This window comes from Canis lupus, chromosome 27 (assembly GCF_003254725.2).
Source record: "Canis lupus dingo isolate Sandy chromosome 27, ASM325472v2, whole genome shotgun sequence".
Classification (NCBI taxonomy): Eukaryota; Metazoa; Chordata; class Mammalia; order Carnivora; family Canidae; genus Canis; species Canis lupus.
In genome coordinates, this window is record NC_064269.1 from 11,744,768 (window position 1) to 11,768,198 (window position 23,431).

At 36.3% G+C, this 23,431-nt stretch overlaps 1 protein-coding gene across 3 annotated transcripts in view; it reads left to right on the forward strand.

Annotated features, from left to right (window-relative positions):
- YAF2 (YY1 associated factor 2) overlaps positions 1-22,877 on the forward strand; it is a 70,211-nt gene extending 47,334 nt beyond the window's left edge. For all 3 annotated transcript variants that reach the window (XM_025477284.3, XM_025477282.3, XM_025477283.3), the window contains 2 exons: positions 20,087-20,239; positions 21,080-22,877. In XM_025477284.3, coding sequence (XP_025333069.1) covers positions 20,087-20,239; positions 21,080-21,317 — 391 coding nt within the window. In that variant the 3' untranslated portion in view covers positions 21,318-22,877. The remainder of the gene's footprint in view (positions 1-20,086; positions 20,240-21,079) is intronic.
- The last annotated feature ends 554 nt before the right edge of the window (positions 22,878-23,431 follow it).

The window sequence follows — 23,431 nt, forward strand, 5'->3', positions numbered from 1 at the left end:
CTAAGCCTTGAAGTAATTGTTTACTCTCCTCCCCTCTGTCCACAGTTCCAAATCCAATTTGTATTTTTCTTTACATTCTCTCACATAGCCCATTTAACCCCTAAAGCCCTACTTTAGACCCTTACTGCTTCTCTCTCAACTATTGTAATAATTTCTTAATGGTTGTCCTTGCTTCAGGTCTGACCCTGATGCCTTTTCATTTTCAGCAGTGAGGATTCAAAAATGGATTCCATTTTTAAATTTTTTCATTAAATCACATTTCAAACATAGGCAAAAAAAAAAAAAAAAAAGCCTATGGATTGAACTTGTGATAGCTTCTTATTCCTTAAAGATGAAATCCAGACTTTAGGCCACTTAATAGAGAACTTTCCATAGCCTGGTTCCAACTTTTCTAGCTTCATTTCCCATTATAATCTCAGTATTCCAGCTATACTGGATTACTTACTAAGGGTTTTCTGAAAATTCTTTGGAAATACCCATCCATCCTTTGGACATTGTCATTGCTCATAGTGCTCCCTCTGCCTTAATTGCCCTTCTTTTCGGGACACCTGGGTGGCTCTGCAATTGAGTGCCTGCCTTCGGCCCAGGGCGTGATCTTGGACTGCCAGCATCAAGTCCCACATCGGGCTCCCTGCATGGAGCCTGCTTCTCTTTCTGCCTGTGTCTCTGCCCCTCCCTCCCTCCCTCTCTCTCTCTCTCTCTCTCTCTCATGAATAAATAAAATCTTTTTTAAAAAATTGCCCTTCTTTCAATCCCATCTGTCGAAATTCTGAAACCTAAGGGTCAGTTTAAGTACGAGCTCTTCAGGACCTCTTTCTTTTCCACTCTGACTCTCTCAGTTGGAATGTGCTCTTTTAGTGTTTCCTACCTCTTGTATTTATTCAATAAATATTTACTGAGAATATACTATGTTCTAGGCCACTATTGGATTTCTCATGTCTGTTTCTCCTTCTAAATTGAGGCTCTGTGATGTTAGGAACCATGTTATCTTCATTTTTTATTGCTTTCTTGCATTTAGCACAGTGTTTTGCACATAGGTAAGGCTTTGAAGTGAAAAGTGATCTCAGCAGTTGTCCTTCAGTTATTTTCAAGTAGATTATTATATAATAAAGCCATACATATGAATACTTTGAAAGTTTTTAAAATTAAAAAGTGTATTTCTGTTTTTTTATTTTAAAAAGTGAAACATTTTTGTTAAAAGTGTAGAAAATATAGATAAGGACAAAGAAAACTAAATCATCTTAGAAACCTAGAAATAATAATAGCCTAGAACATTGTTGAACATTTCACATTGATGTGTTCTATTCACTTTTTAATTTAGCTCTATTCCCATTCTGTTCCCTCTTTGTCTCATCAGTGTTCTCTTCTTTCCCATACCAGGAACAACTCTCTTTAGATGGATTTTGGGCAAACAGATTTATTATGTATTTCTGTTTAACAAACTATCCCAAAACATTTCTCACAGTTTCTATGAGTCAAGAATTTGGGAACAGCTTAGCTTGATAGTTCTGGCTCAGGGTTTATCATAAGGTTGCAATTAAGATGTCAGCTGAGGCTGCAGTCCTCTATCTGAAGGCTTGACTCAGCTACAGCATCTGCTTCCAAGATGGTGTAGTCACACTGGCTGTTGTTGGCAGGTTCCCTTCATTCCTTGCTATGTGTACTTCCTCATAGGTCTGCTTCAGTGTCCTGATGACATAGCGATTGGCTTCCTCTAGATTGAGTGATCCAAGAGATGGAAATCTCTGTAAATTTTATAACCTGGCCTTGAAAGCCCCACTTAGTCATTTCTGCAGTATCCTCTGGTTACACATGTCAGCACTATTCGGTGTGGAAGGAGACTCTACAAGGGTATGAATGCCAAGAGAAGTGAAGCTCATCAGGACCACCTTTGAGGCTACTGCCAGTTGTCTCTGTTCTGGAAATGAGCAACACAGAGGTGAAGTAAGCCCAGATAGCTTTTAGTTTTTTCCATATTGGTTTTTTAGAGTATAGCATTGCCATTTTGTTTGAAAATGACAAAGTATGAAAGAGTTATAAGTACGCATTCCTGGGATACCTGGGTAGATCAGCAGTTGTGCAGCTGCCTTTGGCTTAGGGCATGATCCCGGGTCTGGGTCCAGGGATCAAGTCCCACATCAGGCTCCCTGTGAGGAGCCTGCTTCTCCCTCTGTCTATGTCTCTGCCTCTCTCTATGTTGCTCATGAATAAATAAAATCTTTTTAAAAAAGGATGCATTCCTAATGAAATTTTAGTGCTATTTTCACACATTAGCTTTCAGACTTTTCATACTCAATTATCTGAATAACCTCAAGAGTAAATAGTAGTTCATTATTAATCTTCAATAATACTGCATATAAGACAGTATGTTAAGGTGTTTTCATCTTTACAACTTTTACTTCTCACAGTATTGCTTCTCACAATTACTGGCTTATAAATGATGAATGAGATTTTAAGTGTCAGAGTAGGATTAGACTCCAGGCAATCTTATTTCAGAACCAAGCTCTTAAAACATGCCATTGAATTTTACTCTTTCAGTGTCCTTGGAACACAGAAGATACATAAGCATACCACAAATTTTTGTAAATTAATAAATCCTAAAGTAATAAAAAATAGTATTTTAAAAATGTTATTTATAGAAGTCACATCTGTGAAAGAGATGTTGTTTATTGGGTTTTCTCTAGTGCTCATGACCTTGAATTATGGATTACGTTCTACATTATGTGTGTTTTTTTTCCTTGTCCTTAATTGCTGCAAACTTAAAATTATAAATTGCTGAAATGGTAACAGACTTGCTCAGATAATTCTGGATATTCAGATTAAATATGACCCCCAAATTATGAATAATTTCTTAAGCTGTTTCTTGTGCTCTCAGACTCTTGATGAACCTCATCTCACTAAATGCTAAGAGTTTGAATATTTCAGATTGAGGCAATGACAAATGTATTATTAACTTCCTGCTTATTCTTAGTGGGAAAGTCAATCTCTTGGTGATTAACCCTACACTATTTGGCTTTTTCTTCAACTAAAAATTAAATTAATTGCACCCTGAATCAATATATTCATGCTATTCAAGATTCTAAATATACTGCTCAGATATGCATACTGCTTAAGCAAGTCTTAGAAATCACAAAAACATTCATTTCAGATATTATCAGTAATTTTTTAAATTTTTTTTAGGATTTTATTTATTCATGACAGGCAGAGAGAGAGAGATAGAGACAGGCAGAGAGAGAAGCAGGCTCCATGCAGGGAGCCTGATGTGGGAATTGATCCCAGGTCTCCAGGATCATGCCCTGAGCCGAAGGCAGACGCTCAACTGCTGAGCCACCCAGGCATCCCTTGTTAACAGTATCTTGAAGAAATGTAAATACTTTTTCCTTCAACAGTTTATATTAAGGTAGGAAACTCGATACATTCAGTAATAATTTTCTTTGTATAGAAAAGACCTTATGACCATTCTAATAACATTGAATCAGAATTGGGAGGTGTATTTTTGATTGCCAGCTATGCATTGAAGGCTAAAGCAACATATAGATTAGGCAATCAGTTATAACCTCTTTTATAAAAGCTTCATACACAAATAGCTGGCATTCTGTCATTGCTGATCCTAACCCGTCTTTTGCAGCTGACCCTGAAGTTCATAGTTTTTAATATAGTATCACTCTACTGGCAGTAACTTTTCTGTAGCTTGCAGTGTCATGATAGTCATTGGTCACTTCTGTCCAAAAAGGTTGTCTCTAATGATATAACAAGAACTGGTTGATATTTTTTCACATTTGTGGTTCTAACTGTAAAGCAAAAAATCTGCTAGCATGAACATGTAATAGTTAACTCTTCTACGTGGTATGCTATTAAAATTATACCATTGCCCGGCTATACCATATATTAAAAGAATTTTGTACCTTCTGCTTTCTCTTCAAACATGTCATCAGGGCAGCCTCGGTGGCTCAGCGGTTTAGCGCCGCCTTCAGCCCAGGGTGTGATCCTGGAGACCCAGGATTGAGTCCTGCATCAGGCTCCCTGCATGGAGCCTGCTTCTCCCTCTGCCTGTGTCTGTGCCTCTCTCCCTCTCACTCTCCCTCTCCCTCTACCCCCCATCTCTCATGAATAAATAAGTAAATAAAATATTTAAAAAAACATGTCATCAACTTTGAGGTTTTTTTTTTTAAAGCTTCTCTTTATAATGTTTTTGCTGTTATGAGTACAACTATGAATGATGTCTTTGTGGTTTTTGATTTCTCTCTTGGTATGTCTTCACCAAGCAAAGGACAGCTTGTCCCATACTGAAGGTGCTATAATCTGATGGTTGATTTGTTGTAGTCCGGTGGTGAGCTAAGTCAGTACTGTAACTTCTATGTAATACATAAAGTTTCAGTGGTGTATCAAAAAGCCATCCTCCAATATGGGTACTAGATTTTCTGTAACAAAGAATGGCATCTTGTTACCTGGAAAGTTAGCAGATGTCAGTACATATACTAGTATATCATAACATAACAAAACAGATTACCTCAAAATTTAGCTGCTTAAAACAACAAGCATTAATTACCTCACAAGTTCTGGCGGATGGGAATCTGGGTGCAACTCAGGTGATTTCAGGGTCTCTGACGGACTGCAGTCATTTCAAGGCATCAGTGGGAGGAATTACTTCCAGTCTTACTAAGGTGGCTGTTGACCAGTCTCGGTTCTTCCTGGCTGTTGGACAGAGGACCTCAGTTCTTCACTGATCTGTGGACCAAAGGCTTCCCTGCAGTTCTTTGTCATGTGACCCACTTTATGGAGTTCACAACAAGGCAAGAGAATGTGGGCAAGATGGAAGCTAGAGTCTTTTAGTGACGTAATTTTGGAAGTAGCATCAATTAATTTTGCTGTATTGTTTGTTAGGAGTATTTTACTAGGTATGGCCCACTCCTAGGGAGGGGATTAGACAAGAGCAGGAATATCAGGAGGCAGGGATTATTGGGGACCAATTTAGAAGACTACCTGATACAATAATTGCCTGCCATTTTCATGAATGAGTAAATGAATGAAGGGAAGGAGAGAAACTTAGGAAAAATAGCTATTACTAATAAGTCCTCCATAAATAAAGGTATGGAAAGGAATGAAAAGTAAACCATAAAATAGAAAATTAATCTCCAGATAAGAGTTTTTTTAGCTAAAAATAGGTATCTTAATTAGTAAGTATGCTATCCACATCATATGATGTAGACCTGTAAGTACATCCATATCATAAAATATGGAAAATATGAGTGCTGTTTACTTCAGACTCTAATACTAATACTAATATAATTTTTTAATACTACCAGTCTCTATATTTAGAAAAAATAGAGCCTCCAAATTTGATGTTTTTCAATGACTGGTTCTCAGCTTTCCCTGCACTTGAAATCACCTTGGAAACTGAAAAAACAAGCCAAAAAGGAATACTTGGGCTCTAACTCAAGATAAGTCAAAGCCCCTAAAGGTGGGACCCAGACAAGGGTATATTGCTTTAAAAGTTCTTCAGGAGATTGCAATGTGTGGTCAGGGTTAGGAACCCTGCTGATTTTCTTTTTTAAGAAATTTAACTGAAATATGATTGACATTAGTTTCAGGTAATTGACATAGTGATTCAACAATTATATATACTAGGAAAGGCTTGCTACCATAAATGTAGTTAACATCTCTCACAAAAAGTTATTACAGTATTATTGACTATGTTGTCTGTGCCATACTTTTCATCCCTGTGACTTGCTTGTTTTATAACTGATGATTTACATGATTCTTACTGGAAGCATTTGAGTATGTACCCTTTCTCTGGTTTCATACAAATGGAAAAGATTTTATTTTATTTTATTTCATTTATTTATTTAAGATTTTATTTATTTATTCATGAGAGACACAGAGAGAGAGGCAGAGACACAGGCAGAGGGAGAAGCAGGTTCCATGCAGAGAGCCTGATGTGGGACTCGATTCTGGGTCTCCAGGATCATACCCTGGGCCAAAGACAGGTGCTAAACTGCTGAGCCACCCAGGGATCCCCAAGGAGATAATTTTATGAAGAAGCGTTCTTCATTCAGCATGTATTTATTTATTCAGTGTCCAGTATGTGAATAGCACTTGGGGATTAAAAAAAGTAGTTTAAAAATGGAAGTAATCTATATTTCATTATGCTGTTATATATATATTTATTACGATTATCTGACACAGTCTACATGAGCTATAGGGGGTTCAGGGAGAAGAGAGGAATGTAGATGAGAGTGGATAAAGAAGGCTGTTTGGAAAAGATGGGATCCAGAGTGCATTTGAAAAGTATAAGGCGAAATACGGTAACTTGCCTCACTTGCAGATCCAGATCCTGGAGTCCCATTTGGAGAGATCTATTTAGCCATCACTTTGATCTTCTGTAGGCTAGTGACTGTGTACAAGAGGAGCAACTGAGAAGCTTTGAAAAATACCAGGTTTCACTTCTAAGGATGTTTATTCAGTTGGTCTGGGTGGGGCCCAAGTATTGTAATTTTTGTAAGATTCTCTGTGATGCTAATATGTAGCCAAGGTTGGAAAAACTACTATAGGATCACTTAAGGTTCCTGGAAATTTTTGAGTAGGTGAGTTTAACATTCACCTACCCATTAAAAACACATTAGGTTTTTTGTTTTGTTTTGTTTTGTTTGTTTGTTTGTTTTTTATTCCATAGGCGTAGGGCAAATAGCAATGAACCAGATAAAAGAAAATGTTCTTGTTTACAATTATGGGGATGGTAGTGAGCTTATATTCTTTCTGGTAGGGGAAGACAGGCAATAAACTAGTAATCTATATTGTGGTAAGTAGAAACAAGTGCTTTGAAGAAAAATCATAGTGAGAGGAACAGAGTAACAGAGTGGGCAGTGGAGTTGGAGAGAAGAGTGAGGGTGTGTGTCCTTGAGGAAAACTTATGCCCAGAAAAGGTTATTCAGGGACTACTATCATTATTGAAATTAATGTTCAATTTAGTAGTTTCATTTAAAAACTACTACAGGTTAAGAAAGACTTAATTGACAACTGGCATTTGAGCAGAGACCCAGAATAAATGAGGGAGTGAGTAGACCGGGGAGAGCCAGGGATATCCCCAGGCAGGAGTAGAAGGCCAATGAAGTTGGATATTATGGACTAAATTGTACCCCATCCACTAAATTTGTTGAATTATGTTAAAGCCCTAATCCCCAGTGTGACTATGTTTAGAGATAGGGCTTCTAGGAGGTAATTTAGGTTAAATGAGGTCTTAAGAAGAATTTGGTGAAAGATAGGATTGGTAGCAGGCCTTATAAGAAGAGGAAAGGAACGATCTCTCTCTCTCTCTCTCTCATTCTGTTTCTCTACCCTGTGAGGACACAGTAAGAAAGAGGCTCTCTGCAAGCCAGGAGGAGAGTACTCGCGAGAAGCCATACTCTGCTGGACCTTGATCTTGGATTTTCTAGCTTCCAGAACTGTGAGAAATTAAATTTCTGTTGTTTAAGCCACCCAGTCTACAGCATTTGTTGTGGCAGCTCAGTCCAACTGAGAGAGACAGGAACAGAGGGTTCCAGAGGGAAGAGTATAAAAGATGAGGTGGGGAGAGAGACTACATCATGTAGGGTTGCAGACTAGAACAAGAATTTTGGATTTTATTCTCAATTACCATATACTCTGGTTGCCAGAGTGTAACAAGTGAAGGGGTTTGGGTAGAGGAGGAACCCATTGAATGGTTTTAAGCAGAAGAGTGATATAATTTGATTTATATCTAGAAGGATCACCTGGCTGCTTTGTGGGAGAATAGTCAATAGCCAAGCAGTTGAGGAATCAGGGGCAGGATGTTAAAAGGTAGCATTGGTGGGGTTGGTGAGAAATCCGTTTCTCGATTTATTTTGAAAGTAGAGTGGAAAGGATTTGCTGGTAAATTAGATGTGTGTGTGAGAGAGAGAGAAGGTGGAGAATGAATACTGCTTCCATGTGTTTAGTCTGAGCAACTGGAAAAATAGAGTGTATTTACTCAGGAAAACTGTCAGACTGGAAGAGGGGGAAAATGGGAGGAATCAAATATTGTTGGACATGCTAAGTTACTCTGAATTGTTACTAGACATTGAAATGAAGATGTAAATAGGCAGTTGGTAATGTGCATCTAGAGTGTAGGGGAGATATTGGGGCTGGTGATACAATTTTAATATTATTATATAGATCAGTTGTTCTTAACATTGGATGCATTGATTTATCTCAGGAGTGGGACTCGGGCATTTTAATTTGATTAGTGGTTAAGCTAAACATTTTTTAGAACAGCTTTTATTGAGGTATCACTGATATACTACACACAAAGTATACAATTTGATGTTTTGACGTATGAATATACCTGTGAAACCATTACCACAATTAAGATAATGAACATAGCCATCATCACCAGTAATTCCTTTTCAGTATTTTCTTTTCAATATTTCCCTCCCATGTTTACCTCTTTCCCATCCTCAGTTGCTTGGCAACTACATATCTGCTTTCTCTATAGATTAGTTTGCATTTTCTAGAATTTTATAAATGGAATCATAAAGTATATATCTTCTGTGGCTTCTTTAAGCATAATTTGATAGTCATCTGTGTTGTTGCATGTATCAGTAATTCATTTCTTTCTGTTGCTGAGCAGTATTCCATTATATGAGCATACTAGAATTTCTTTATTCATCTATTGGTGGACATTTAGTTTTCAGTTTTTGGTCATTACATATAAAGCTGCTATGAACATTTGTGTAGAAGTCTGTGTATGGTTATATATTTCTGTCTCTGGGTAAGTATCTTAGAGTGGAATGGATCACATTTTTTTCATGTTTCAATATGAGGGGTTTTGTGTGTGTGTGTGTGTGTGTGTGTCCTTGAGGAAAATTTATGCCCAGAAAAGATTACTCAGGGACTACTCTCATTATTAACATTAATGTTCAATTTAGTAGTTTCATTTAAAAAAAAACAACTTAGTTTTGGGGGTACCTGAGTGGCCCAGTGATTGAGCATCTGTCTTTGGCTCAGGTTGTGATCCCAGGGTCCTGGGATTAAGTCTTGCATCAGGCTGCCCGTGGGAAGCCTGCTTCTCCTTCTGCCTCTATCTCTGCCTCTCTCTGTGTGTCTGTCATGAATAAATAAATAAAATCTTAAAATAAATAAATAATCTAGGTTTTTTTCCCCCTGTTCAATGGGGAGCCTGCTTCTCCTTGTCCTCCCCCTGCTTGTATGTGCATTCTCCCTCTCTCTGTCAAATAAATAAGTACAAAATAAAAATAAATTTAAAAATCTAGCTTTTTCTTAAGTGGCTGTTCATTTTTACAAATCTTATTCTATTTATAAAATTTAACAAAATTTAAATTTCCCCCTAGGCATAGATACTTCTATTTTAATTTTTTTTATATTTTTGGAATTTGATTTATTTATTTTAGAGCAAGGGCCACCTCTGTGTGTGAAGGTAGGGAGGAGCAGTGGGGGAGGGGGAGGAGAGAATCTCCTGCTGAGCGTGGAGCCTGACGTGGGGATTGGTCTCATGACCTTGAAACCATGACCTGATCCAAAAGCAAGAGTCAGACACTTGGCTGTTTTTTTTGTTTTTGTTTTTGTTTTTATGATAGTCACACAGAGAGAGAGAGAGAGGCAGAGACATAGGCAGAGGGAGAAGCAGGCTCCATGCACCGGGAGCCCGACGTGGGATTCGATCCCCGGTCTCCAGGATCGTGCCCTAGGCCAAAGGCAGGCGCTAAACCGCTGCGCCACCCAGGGTTCCCTTGGCTGTTTTTTTTTAAAGTGTATTGCTGGTTCATTCTCGTGTGGAGTCTGGACTGAGAACTATTGTACAAATGGTATTTAAAGCAAGGACTGAATAAGGTCACCTTAAATAACATTTCTCAAGTTCTGTGTGCATAAAAAAATACCTGTAGTTCTTGGGTTAGGTCTGAGAATCTGTGTTTGTACTAGTTTCCCAGGTGCTGATGTCTCATTTTGGTTAGTGGACCCACTTTGACTAGTAATATCCTCAAGAGTTAGTGCAGATAGAAAAGATATCTAAGACTTAGTCCTGATGCACTCCAAAATTTAGAAATTTTGAAAGAAGGAAAAGAACCAATAATTGAGACTGGGAAAGAGTAGCTGGTGAGGCAGGAGAAAAATTAAGTACTGTTTTAGAGGCCTATGAAGAAGGTTTTGCCGAAAGTGAACGAGTGATAAACTCAGTTAAATGCTACCTGAAAAGACTGTGTAAGATGAGAGGTATGTATGGTAAAGGGATTGTTGGTGACCTTGAAAGTAATAGTGTTAGTAGAATGGTAGGGACAAGAGCCTGAGAGAATGGAGCCTGTGAAAGAATGGAGGAAGGAGGTGTGGAAAGTAAGTATAGAGAAATCATTTGATGCTTGTAGTACAAAAGAGAACAGAGAAATAGGGCAGTGGCTAGAAAAGGATGTGGACTTAGGGAAGAGTTTTTTCTGTTCCTTTTTTAAGTTAAGAGCTATTGGTATGTGTTTGTATGTTGACAGGAATTACCTATTCACAAAAGAAAGTATTGCTGAAGCAGGAGAGGAGGGAAGTCAGTAGCAGGAATGGTGTCCTGGAGAAGGAATCCACTAGGCAAATAGGGACATGGCTATAATTGGGAATATGGATAGGGAAGTTAAAGGAGATGGGCACAGATGGAAGCTTGTGGAAATTTTCACCAAATCGCTTCTGTTTTCTCTGTGAAATAAGAATCAAGGTCACCCCATGATGACTTTTACAGCACACAGTAAAAGAAGGCGTTTTATCCCCAGTGCTTGGAACAGTGATTTGAATGAACCCTGAGTGTTTAATAATATTTGTTAAATAAATTAAGGAAAAATAATCTTGGATTGGAGCAGAGAAGATAAGCCAGTCAAGTAGAGAATTTAGAAGGCGAGAGTTGGGTTGGATGAGAGTGATAGTTGTGGGAATGGTAAGGGGGAATTATTCCAATAATGTGAAAGAAAAATTGAAAGGACTTGATACTTGTTTGGCTAAGGGTCAGGAAAAGTTGAGGAGGACCTGTTGGTAGCTCTGGAGAGTGTCCTTAGTCTTTCAAATGAAGTGAGCTGTTATGTTTAATGATTTGAGGGATTTGTCAGAGACTTAATTGCTGCACGCTCTAACCTAGTTTTTCTTAAATTGATGTAGTCATCTACTTTGTGCTTACCAAAGACTTTCTTAGTAGCTGCCAAAGAATCAAGTCTCCCCTGCTGCCACTTCCCAGGAGTTTAGGGAAAAATGTGTTCTAGGCTTTTGCAGAAGTGTTTGATGTTGAAAATTAGACCTCAGAATAAAAATTCTTCAAAACACTCGGATTCTTGAAATGATGAAGGGTATTGTTCCTTGCATTCTATAAGTGCACTTAGCCTCAAATAGCAAGAAGAAAGAGTACATTGACCTTGAGGTGTAAATTTCATCAGTAAAATGTGAATACTTGGGCCAATGGTTCCAAATTATATCTTTCACAGCCACACCTCAGGGGTAATTGGGAGGGTCAGGGATGAGCATTCAGGAGAGTCACCATGTCAACTTCATATAGAAGTTAGGTTTTTTTAGTTTAATGTATTGAGATTCTTTGTAAAATTTTGTTAGCACAGTGATTCTGCTGCAAAAACAGTAACAAAATTTGCATATCATTAATATTTGAATTTTGCTGATAAGTCAAATAGTGCCAATATTAACAGAAGATATTAACTTTTGGAGAGAAAACCACTTTGTAAGAACTCTTCTTTTTATTTAGTAATAATTTTTTTATGGAAAGCCAAGATATAGATTAAACCCTACATTCCATTTTCATGAAAAAGAGGCAAATGGCTCAAAAGAAGATGATACCAGGAATTTTCCAAAGAAAGTGAATTCTTGAAAGTTGGCACCTAGTCAAATCGATGTTCCCACGATTGTTTAATAGTTGTATTTATGCATCATATTTAACTGGTATTTTTAATGATCATTAATACCAAGAGATGTTTATTGAGCATCTAGACACATAAGATGTACTATAGTAGGTGCTGAGATACACAAATAAGTGAGATACTGATCTCTTCTCATGTAGGGATTAGAGTACAGTTTGTAGAGAGAGAATACAGCCATGAAAGGATTAACAGCATTACAGAGGAATTGGAAGACCACGTTTCCCCAGAGGTGCTGCAGGGGCTCCATAAATATTTGATGCATGTTTCTTTTAAAAATATGTTAATCATTAAAATATGAAATAACACGTTATACAAATCTATTCTATGCACCAAATAAAACCTGCACAGAAGGAAGACCTCTAAAGCTAATCAATTTATTTTGCAGATTAGCTCATTCTTTTTTTTTCCTTTTTAAATTTCAAAATAAAGTAGCGAATCCTTTATTTATATTTTTAGAACACTCTGAAAAAAAGAGAGCCCTAACAACATATTTTTAGTCACCACCTTCCCTTTTACCTCTGTTCTCACATAATGGTTTTGCTCCCAGGCTGCAGTTCTCAAAACCTCTCTCATCAGTGTCTTTCTAATTTCCTTCTTCATCACAAAATCTCAAAAACTGATTTGTTAAAAAGAAAATTTTACCTCACAAAGCCTAGGAGGGGAAGAGTCTTTGAACTGGCTGCAGAGTGCCTCCCCAGACCTTAGGACTGGAAGAGAAATCAGGGAATTCACACTGAGTAATTTACATCCCTTCTTGCTTTGTTAACACTCTGTAGGTGGCATGGTACTAGAGTTCTTTGATGTGTCTTCAATTGATAATATCTTAGATGAGTTTTTCCACAAACTCAAGAATCTTTTTTTTTTTTTTTAAGGTTTTATTTATTTACTCATGAGAGACACACAGAGAGAGAAACAAACAGGCAGAGACACAGGCAGAGGGAGAAGCAGGCTCCATGCAGGGAGCCCGACGTGGGACTCGATCCCCGGTCCCCAGGGTCATGCCCTGGGCTGAAGGCGGTGCTAAACCGCTGAGCCACCCGGGCTGCCCAAAACTCGAATCATTACATGAACATTATATTTTTAAGGACAGAGAGGAAATGTGGTTTCTCATGTGAGTAGTCATTCAACAGAAAGGATTTTATTATGCAGTATTTTGCAACAATGAACCTGAGCCATCTTATTTTCCCATAAGAACGTATATTCTTTGATCTTCTGTGACATTTGGCATCACAATTTATATGTCATTATTCATAAGTAGTTGCTGAAGGGATAGGTACATATATACTTAGTCTAAAAATGAAAATGTTTGGTAATTTTGGAAGAAAGAAAATGGTAGTCCTCTCTTCAAATATGAGCATTAAGATTTTCGAAGTAAAATGTTTTGATAATGCTAGTGCAAGAAGTGGAAGTGAAGATAAGCCAAAATCTGCTAGAGGTGTGTTTTAGATCCTGAAATCAGTATTACAAGGTAGATATGTTCCTAAGATTAGGCACAGTAGCAGATGAGTTAGTCAAATTAAAAATTTCAGGTCTGTATACCTTCAAAGCCAAATTATTACAGAATATAAAAGTTTGAGTTAAGTATGTTTTAAGTGTTTAATAAATTTTTTTAAATTTTATTCATAGAGACAGAGAGAGGGGGGCAGAGGCACAGGCAGAGGGAGAAGCAGGCTCCATGCTAGGAGCCTGAGGTGGGACTTCATCCAGGGTCCCCAGGATCACACCCCGGGCTGCAGGCGGTGCTAAACCGCTGCACCACCAGGGCTGCCCTAGTAAAATTTTTAATGTTGATTGAATTTTATTACTCTCTTTCTTATATAAATTATCATAAAATGACTAAAAGTTTTTTTTTTTTTTAAAGGGCCCATGGTGATGGCTTTCTTTCCTGGTGTACTGATGATTTAAACATGAACTAAAGTTCTTTCCACCTTGTCTATAATAAGTTCTCATTCTGTTTTCTCTATAATAGTACACAGGGTTTTTTCCTCCTTAGTGCTTTTGACAAAACTTACTTTTTTAGTTTACTTTTGCATGGTTTCTTTCTCATCTGCTAAGTAAATTCTGTGAGGGCACAGACTTGTTTGTCTTACCCGTGGTGAATCTCCAGCATCTTACCTATACCTCACTCATGTAAATGTGCAGTAAATTTGTTGAGCAAAACAAGGTTGCTGCTTATAAAACCTACCTTGGTTAGATTTCTGGGGTTTTGTTAGCTGTGTATTACAAGTCTCATAATTTAGGTTTAGTTATTTTTACTCATTGAAACTTATTACATTGCTTCACCTTACCATGTACTTTAGTGTTACGAAGAAGATTATTTCTTTCTGAGCTATGAATAATGCTACCTCTTTTAGAAAAGAACCAGTAAATATTTTATATCTTGTTTGTTTTGTTTGTCCAGCTTGACAAAGCTAAATTGTGATCAAGCTTGAAACCTTTTCTTAAAATACTTAGCATACGGAATTTCTGTTATGGTTGGTGGGGATAGAAGGCAGAGACACATAGTTAGAAATGGCATATACCAGGGCACCTGGGTGGCTCAGTGGTTGAGCATCTGCCTTGGGCTCAGGGCATGATCCCAGAGTCCTGGAATGGAGTTCTGCATCGGGCTCCCCACAGGGAGCCTGCTTCTCCCTCTGCCTATATCTCTAACTCTTTTTGTGTCTCTCATGAATAAATAAATAAAATCTTTTTTTAAAAAAAAGGCATATACCAATTCAACATGTACCACGAGCCTTCCACCCACATAGAAAGTTAAGCAGCTCCTAAAAATATTTTGTTCTGATGAATAGTAGATCTCCATTACATTATTGTTGACATTTCACTTTCTCCTTAAATTACAGAGTAAATCAGTAGACCTGCAAAATTTTATACATCTTTCTGGGCTGTTTATTTATTTTTAGAAAAAATTTTTGATTTCTTTATTCATGAGACAGAGAGAGGCAGAGACATAGGGAGAGGGAGAAGTAGGATTCCCACGGGGAGCCTGATGTGGGACTTGATCCCAGGATCCTGGGCTCATGATCTGAGCCAAAGGCAGATAGATGCTCAACCACTGAGTCACCCAGGTGCCCCTGTCTGAGCTGTTTATGAAGGATACATAGAGACATATGAAGCCACCCCAATTTTTGAATACCATATTTCACAAGTAACAGTTTAGGTATGACTTAGGTACATGGAAGAGGACAATAGAATGCAGTTGGGATATGGTAATTCACTAACCAGATGACCTTTTGTCCTTCTTACTAGAGAACCTTCGGCATTACAGGTGTATTGTCAAAACCATGAATGAGAAATCCAGGAACATAAAAAGGCATATCTTGAAAATAACACCCTACCCGTTACTGAGTTAACAATCTCTCACCTCTAAAATTTCCTACTATCCTCCAGATTTTTCTCATTAAGTAGGAAAAGGATCATAGTTTAAATCTTCTTAAGAGCCCCTGGAGATATGAGGGCTTTCTCTTCAGTAGGGCTTGGTATTGAGTCACTTTATGATATGTTAAAAGGTAAGCTGTGTTCCGCCTGCCTTCAATGAAGGATCTTTAAGCACATTCAGCCTCTAGAGAGCAACAGAGAACTTCATTTCAGTAACTAGTCTATGTATATACTTGCGTATTTATATTTCGTGCTGCTTTTTTCCCCAAAGTTGAATCAAATCGAATAATCCTAGAACAGTGTGGAGCACACTTAATCTTCAAGTGAGAATCAGCCATCATTAAAATGAGAATAAAGAAATGGAATATTACACATTTAGGGAAGTCTAGGATAAAAAGAAACACGTATCCGCTACTCAAGAACAGAAGTAAATAATATTTTTCTTAAGGGAAAAGAGAACCTCTACAGAAAATTTGTTGGTGACTGAAAAATAGCAAAATCAATAATAACACTAGGTACTCTAAGAACACAAGGTTGCTTATTAGACCACTAGTTTTGAGGTGCCTGGGAGGTTCAGTAAGTTAAGCATCTACCTTTGGCTTAGGTCATGATCCCAGCGTCCTGGGATGGAACCTGGCATCAGGCTCCCTGCTCAGTAGGGAGCTTACCTTTCCCTCTCCTTCTGCCCCGGCTTGTGCTCATCTCTCTCTCTGTCAAATAAATAAAATCATTTAAAAAAAATCACTAGTCTCATATTTATGCTTGCTTGAAGGATAGCTTTGCTTATATTTTATTAACTATGAATGCAATGTAATTGACACCCACGTTTATCAGTTCCTCCTATTTAGAGTAGACCTGTTCTTGGCTTTCCTATAACTGCCTTAGTCCTTTTGAGCTGCTATAACAAAAATACCATAAATGGGGTTGCTTATGAACAGCAAACATTTCTCACAGTCTGAGATCATAGCACTGGCGGATTAGCTGTCTGATAAGGATCCACTTCCACATTGACAGCTATTTTCTCACTTGGCAGAAAGGCCAAGGGATCTCTCTGGGGCCTTTTTTATAAGGAAGGGCACTACTCACTAGGGCTATACCCACATGACCTAATCACCTCTGAAACCCCCCACCTCCTACTACCATTTATTACCTTGGAGGGGTAGAATTTCAACAAATGAATTTTGCAGGAAATGCAAACATTCGGTTCACAGCACTACCCTTCTAAATTCCATTTCTTTCCGTTTCTCCTCCTTCTCCAGGAGGAGAGTTCTTTACCCCTTTTATTCAGATACTCTTCTGATTATATGGTCCTTCTGAAATGTCATCACATTCAGTGCTTCAATGCCATTCTCCAGATTAGAATAGACCCTTACTACTATTACTTCATTTCCAGTTTGAGGTGGTAGTCATCTAACTTGTCTTCAGAGTCCAGCCTCACACATGACTAGTTTAACTAATAATTTGTTCTGTGTTGGTTTTGGATGGTGTGCATTTATTGAGTAGTTTGTTCTTACCCCCCTGAGAGAATAACACTTAGAAGAATTTTAGATTCATAACTCATTTAAAAACAAATTATAAATATATGTAACTCAGCCTAATGGCTTTATGAAGTTTTATGTTCTACTGATATTTTCAGAAGATTGATGGGCCATATAAAAAGGGAAAATGATTCTAGGAAGATTCTGGACAGATAATGTTTGTTAGATATGAAAAAAGACTCCACAACAGTTCTAAGAGACCTGAAGTTGGGAATTGAAATTATCCTTTTCTCGCATAAAAGTTGGGGGGAGATGTTGAGGAACAATGTCACATAGTAGATGGGTACTACTTGGAGACAAGTGCTGGAGGGGTGAGGGAGTTGATTGATCATGTTATAAAAATATTCTGTACCTAACCACAGCACAAGGGTTATATTCCTGCAAATCTTGATCAGAGAACTCATGATTGAGATAGTCAGATCTTACAGGAAAAAAAAGTATTGGGGTACTGAGATTATTAATACAGAAAAACATAGAAAAATATGCAATTTTACTTAAAAGCACTATATAAAGATAATATAAATCAATTCTATATCTTTAGTAATAATGGTTACTCAATAACATTGATTTTTTGATTGCTAGAAACAGAATTCCTTTAGGTTCAAAAGCATGTAAGTTTATTTTAATGTTTGTAATTTTATTTTAATTCAGTTCAATCATTAACAATTTATTTTGCATTAAATTTTAGGATGGAGGGAGTGACACAGTACAAAATATAATAAAGGAAGTTGTCAAACCTTCATTTGTTATGGAAGGAAGAGATTCAGAGATCCATATTACCTGGGGAGACCAAAGATGACTACACCTCAATTGCATTTTATATCTTGGAGTGACTCTCAATTTTAGGTGATTCACTGTTCACTAGGCATTAGTTTAAACAACTCTTAATTAACCCTGCTACAGCTTTGAGTTTTCTTTTCTCTTTCCATTTTCCAACATAATTAAAAGTTATTTCTTCTTGCTCTTACTACTACTTGTTTACTTTTGTATAGTAAGTGGTTGATCCTGGCCAGTGAGTAACCTTAGAGACAGTATTCTTTTTCTTAAAAAACATCTTTCTTTGTTAAACCTGATATAATCATTCAACAACAAACACTAAGTAGCTAGTATTTTTTTTTAGTACTGCGCTAGGTGCTGATTATACTGTGGTGCATAAAGCGGTAACCATCCTTTCCTTGTGGAGTTTTATATCCTAGAAGAGGAAACAGACAATAAAATGAAAATTGTAACTCCTCCATTACTCCCTATGTTCCTTATTTTTTTTCCCATAGCATTTATCAACATTTAAGACCCTGTGTTGATTTTTTTTGGCTTCATGAGGGCTAGGATTTCTGTTTTTGTAGAGGAATATTCATTGGTTAAGAAATGGGAAAGGTGTATATAATTAGTTACTTGTTTCTTTGATTTTACTACTTTAGCCTGTCTTAAATAAGTGCTGCTTCCTTAGTTCAAGCCTTTTATCCCCTAATCTCTTAGTAGCTTTCCTAACAATTTCTCTGCCACTGTAGTACCTTTCCCCTTCAGACTGCTGCCGGTGCCAGTAATCTTTGTAAAATTCAATTCTTTTGTGATCTCCCGTCCTTTTTTTTTTTTCTCAATCTCCCATCTTTTAAGAGTAAGTCAGACTCCTTAGCTCTTCATTATTGGATTCCTTCCCATCCATTTAGCCTTGCTTTTTTTTTCCTTCCATTCCCTTGTCACTCCCCACTCTCCATCTCAAACTTTATACAACCGTAATACCTATATATTGTACTTCTTCAAGCTTCTTTGTGAAGTATGGACTAGATCAGAGGCATCAGCTAACTGAGAAACCACTTAGAAATGCAAATTAGGCTCCACCTTAGGGCCCACTGAATTAGAAACCTTGGGAGTAGGGCTAAGCAAGCTATTAACAGGCCCTCCAGGGGATCCTGATGTACCTTAAATTTAGGAACCATTGTTTTAATCTATTCTTTAGAAAATTTATTTCCTTACCAAGCTCAGCCATTAATTACCATGCTAAATATCACTTTTATTTGTGTGACTCTTAGTCTACATCATTAACTCTGATACTTTTATCAACCCTATTTCTTAAATTATGCTGAACATCTTTCTTGGATATTCCTTCTGTACTTTAGGCTCTGTGGGCTTTAAACAAAATTCATTATCCATCTACTGAAACCTGTTTTTTATATGCTGTGTTTCCTACTTACTCCTTCAAAAGATTCCTCCTTACAGCTTTGAATTGTAGACAGTGCAGTATTTTCTCATTGGTTTCTATTTTGTCTTGTTTTAGAGGAACAGCAATATCAGAAAGATCCTTTAATAATTCTGATTGAAATAGGGTCAGGATTTTCCAGGCAATAAAATTACTGTGTTTTTTGTAGACTGTCTGTAAAAATGTATGTTTATCTTCCTCTCCCTTACTTTTTTACTTCTCTTCCTTCTCCTCCTCAGTCTTCTTTCTGTCTCTCAGTTTAAGAATTTAGAGATTGTTTACTTTGAATCTTGACCTCACTTCCCATGTTCTACCATAAAGCTGGAGGGATCCTTGACCCTGGGTCAGTGGAGTCACAGCTTTGTACTGGCACCAAAGGGTGAAGCCAAACAACATTTCAGATATCTTGGCGCAATATCTACAATAGGTTTTCAGTATTTTTTAAATGAATAAGTGAGTAAGTAGGCAAGTCTCAAAGGACTGGGCAGATTGTCAGGGTCACAAAAAGCATGGCAAGATTGTGGCTAGAGATATAAGGAACCTCAAGAAATTTTAGCAATAAAGAGTGAGAAAATTTAATACTCAAATATTTATTAAATGAATAAATGAAAGATTTTAGAGGAAAGAATAAATAGCCATTGTCACAGATGGTTAAATATTTCCTTCTATGAGAGAGAAGGGATAATGTAAACATTATTTCAGTATAAATTTTTAAGTTTAATTTTAGGATTCATGTTTGTTTATATGTGTGCTGCCCTATAAGCATTCAGTTTGATATACTTTTTTAATAATTTTCACATTGATTTATGTAATGGTTATATTTTAATGGTGTGACCATATATTTTGGGCTATAACTTTTGCTGTTATTATAGTTCTTTTTTGTTAGATAGGAAAGACAATAATTTGTGTGTGTATGTGTGTAAAATCTGTTAAATTGCATATTATCTCACATGAAGAATTTTTTTATTTGAAAATCATGTCATATATCTAAAATTTGAGCTATTTTCATAAAGAATATATATTCTTAGTTATAATAAAAAAAAAAACCTTTCTTTTTAACATGCGCACAGGAAGCCTCGACCTGTCTCCCAGTTGGTTGCCCAGCAGGTTACTCAGCAGTTTGTGCCCCCTACACAGTCAAAGAAAGAGAAAAAAGATAAAGTAGAAAAAGAAAAAAGTGAAAAGGAAACAACTAGCAAAAAGAACAGTCATAAGAAAACCAGGTAAATTTGAAGAGTGTTTTATGGCACTTGTGAAATAATAAAATGAACCATTTAACATTCTTTTTTTTACATTGATATATTCTTATACAAAGTGGAAATAAAAGATTTCAGCTCCTTTATTATAAAATATCATGTTTTTCTGAGTTTGAGAGATAGATTAGAAATTAAACACAGAGGCCACCATTATAAGCTTAAATGTAAGGATGCTTTTTTTCTTTTTCTTTTTCTTTTTCTTTTACTTTTACTTTTACTTTTGCTTTTGCTTTTGCTTTTGTTTTTTGTTTTGTTTACTAGATTCAAAGACATTTGTGTTTGAGCTTATTCTTTTCCAACCATGAAGCCAAGAGTGATATTCACAGTACCGAACAGATATTTGCATGGGCTTTAAGCAGTTAAAATCTTCATGGATACAAGCAGAACAGATAATCATGATGCCTTTAACAGTGCACATCTCTGGAATAACAGCCTTACGTATAACACAGCCTTAACTGTTACCAACTTACTCTGTGATCCAACTATGTCATTGCTTTCCTAAAACATTTATCTTAGTAAAATTGATTAGCTATCTGAAAAATTATGATAAAGCTATAAAAGCACAATTAAGAGACCATTGCTTCCAGGGTATCAGTTTGTCATGTTGAAGAAGATTCATCATTGATTGGTTCGATTAACGTTAATGATTTGAAACATTTAATTATATTTTTGTGGCTAGTTATTTATGAATCTGGAGCTTTAAATATAGATGTATTCATTTTGTTATTCTTACACAATTTATGCATTATATGTTTGAAAGTTGGTAGAGAGAAGAGAGTTTAAAATTTTACCATCTTTTGTATTTAGGCCAAGATTGAAAAATGTGGATCGGAGTAGTGCTCAGCATTTGGAAGTTACCGTTGGAGATCTGACAGTCATTATTACAGACTTTAAGGAGAAAACGAAGTCACCGCCTGCATCTAGTGCTGCTTCTGCAGATCAACACAGTCAGAGTGGCTCTAGCTCTGATAATACAGAGAGGGGAATGTCCAGGTCATCTTCACCCAGAGGAGAAGCCTCATCATTGAATGGAGAATCTCATTAAAGTTTATTTTCTCCAATTTCTTAGTCACTTCTGTCATAACATGCAAATACACAGATTATGCCAAGAAGTACCACATTTTCATGACAAACATTCACGCACAATCCATAATTTGCGTTTTACACAGAATAGAAATTTGTTAGAATTTGTTAGACTTTATTGCAATCTATGCTTACCAAACATTTTCAGACTTGACATTTTGGTCTCCACAGTTCAAGGTGCCATGAAAATGTGGTTGAATTATTCATTATGCAGTGTTATTGGTAAGTCTATTTTCACTTTTAGTTTAGTGAATTCTAACACATAATTCTTGAATTCTCTACTATTGGCATGTAACGAATTTAAATTTTTATAACATAGTGCAAGCTGCCTAAATATGTATTATTTGAGAATTGTGAAACAAATAGTTATATGTATACAAGTCAAAGATCAACTTAATCAACTATTGCTGCAACAGGATTTTCTTAATGGTTATCCTCTTAAATACACCTGCTGGTACTTGGTGTGGTTAAATAGGAAAAATTGTTATTAAATAAAGAATTTGTATGAACCGTTGCCAATGTTTTTGACACATTTTACTAAATTATTGTTCCTGAATTATGTTTCTGGTTTTATCTTTGTTTTTGTTTATCTTTTAAAACGTTCATTATTGTAATGTTTACTAGCAGAGTAGTAAACAATAAAACATTGATTATTTAGCTTTATAATTCAGGTTTAGTGCTCTTGTCATTGAACACTGGTATTTTCTGTATAATATAAAACATTAAAGTTCAAATCAGTATAAGCATTTGGCAAAAACAGAAAAGAAACCTGATGTATTTTAAAGGCTGCAATTTTGGAAAAGCTTTAACTTTAAATAATAGTTTTATCACTGTTGTCTTGCCCCAAACTTGTGCAGGGTCATAGAAGTATGAATCTAATTAATACAGAAATGGGAACTGTTGCACAGAACTGGGAAATGACTAATCTTAAATCAGTTTAATAATTGGCCTCTTATTAAACATAATGATTCTTATGAAAATCATACTGCCCTATTTTGAGACACAACTGCCAGTTTATGCATTTATCAATATCCTGAAATAGAAAAAGTATTTACAGCCCCACTTACTATTATGTAAAATTACCAATAAAATATTTTTATGACTACAGATTTTGCATTTTTGTTCAAAACTAATAATGTGTTTCATGTTGTATTTAAAAATCCAACCTAGAAACCACACAGTACTTCTTAAATTTTTCTAGGGTCTCCTGCTTCTTTTACCATTTGCTTAATATATATCCACCTCTAGGAGACTTCTGAAATGTAAATTAAAAACCTAACTTGGAATCAGAATATCACTTAAAGACACTGATCACATTTGAAGAGCAGAAAAAAGTACCCCTAAAAATCGTAGACCCTGACAGTTGTGATATTTGGTGGTTTCTCGTGGTAATGTAATTTTCTGTTAAATTGCAGTACTTTTTCCAGGCACAATGAGACTGTCTTTTTTGTAAGATGCTAGTTGTGAAATACAGTTAATTGCATACAGTAAAAGTCTGTGATTAAAACATTTATATACCTCATTCTTTAGTGTTGTTAAATGAAAAAGTTTGTTTTTAATTATAAGATACTTTGAATGGAACCCCAGCTAACTGGTTTTGTTCTTTTAAAACATGAGAAATTTTTGCCATATTTTACTGTTTTTCACATGTTTCAAATGTTTTAAATTTTAGACATAGTAAAAATTATAAGTAATAATTGTAGTAGGGAAAATCTTTAATTTTTAAGTCAAAACTATCCTTTGGAGGCACTGGGTCTTCTGATGATGATCAAATTCTTTCAGGATGTATTTTAAATGGACTGTGGGAGATAAAAAACTGACAGAAGATGGGATTTTACCTGAATGGAGAGTAGTCATCTTTTTGTATAGGTGGGGAGACAGTATAGCATGGAAATTTAGAGTGCTAACTAGTGTCTGATGCTTTGAATCCCTGTTATAGAACCTAACTAAGTGAGCTTGAGTAAATTACTCAAGGTCATGTGCCGTCTATTAAACAGGGATAATGGTAATCAAATCTAACTGATGGGGTTGTTGGGAGGATTAAATGTCAATCCACATAAAATAATTAACATGAGG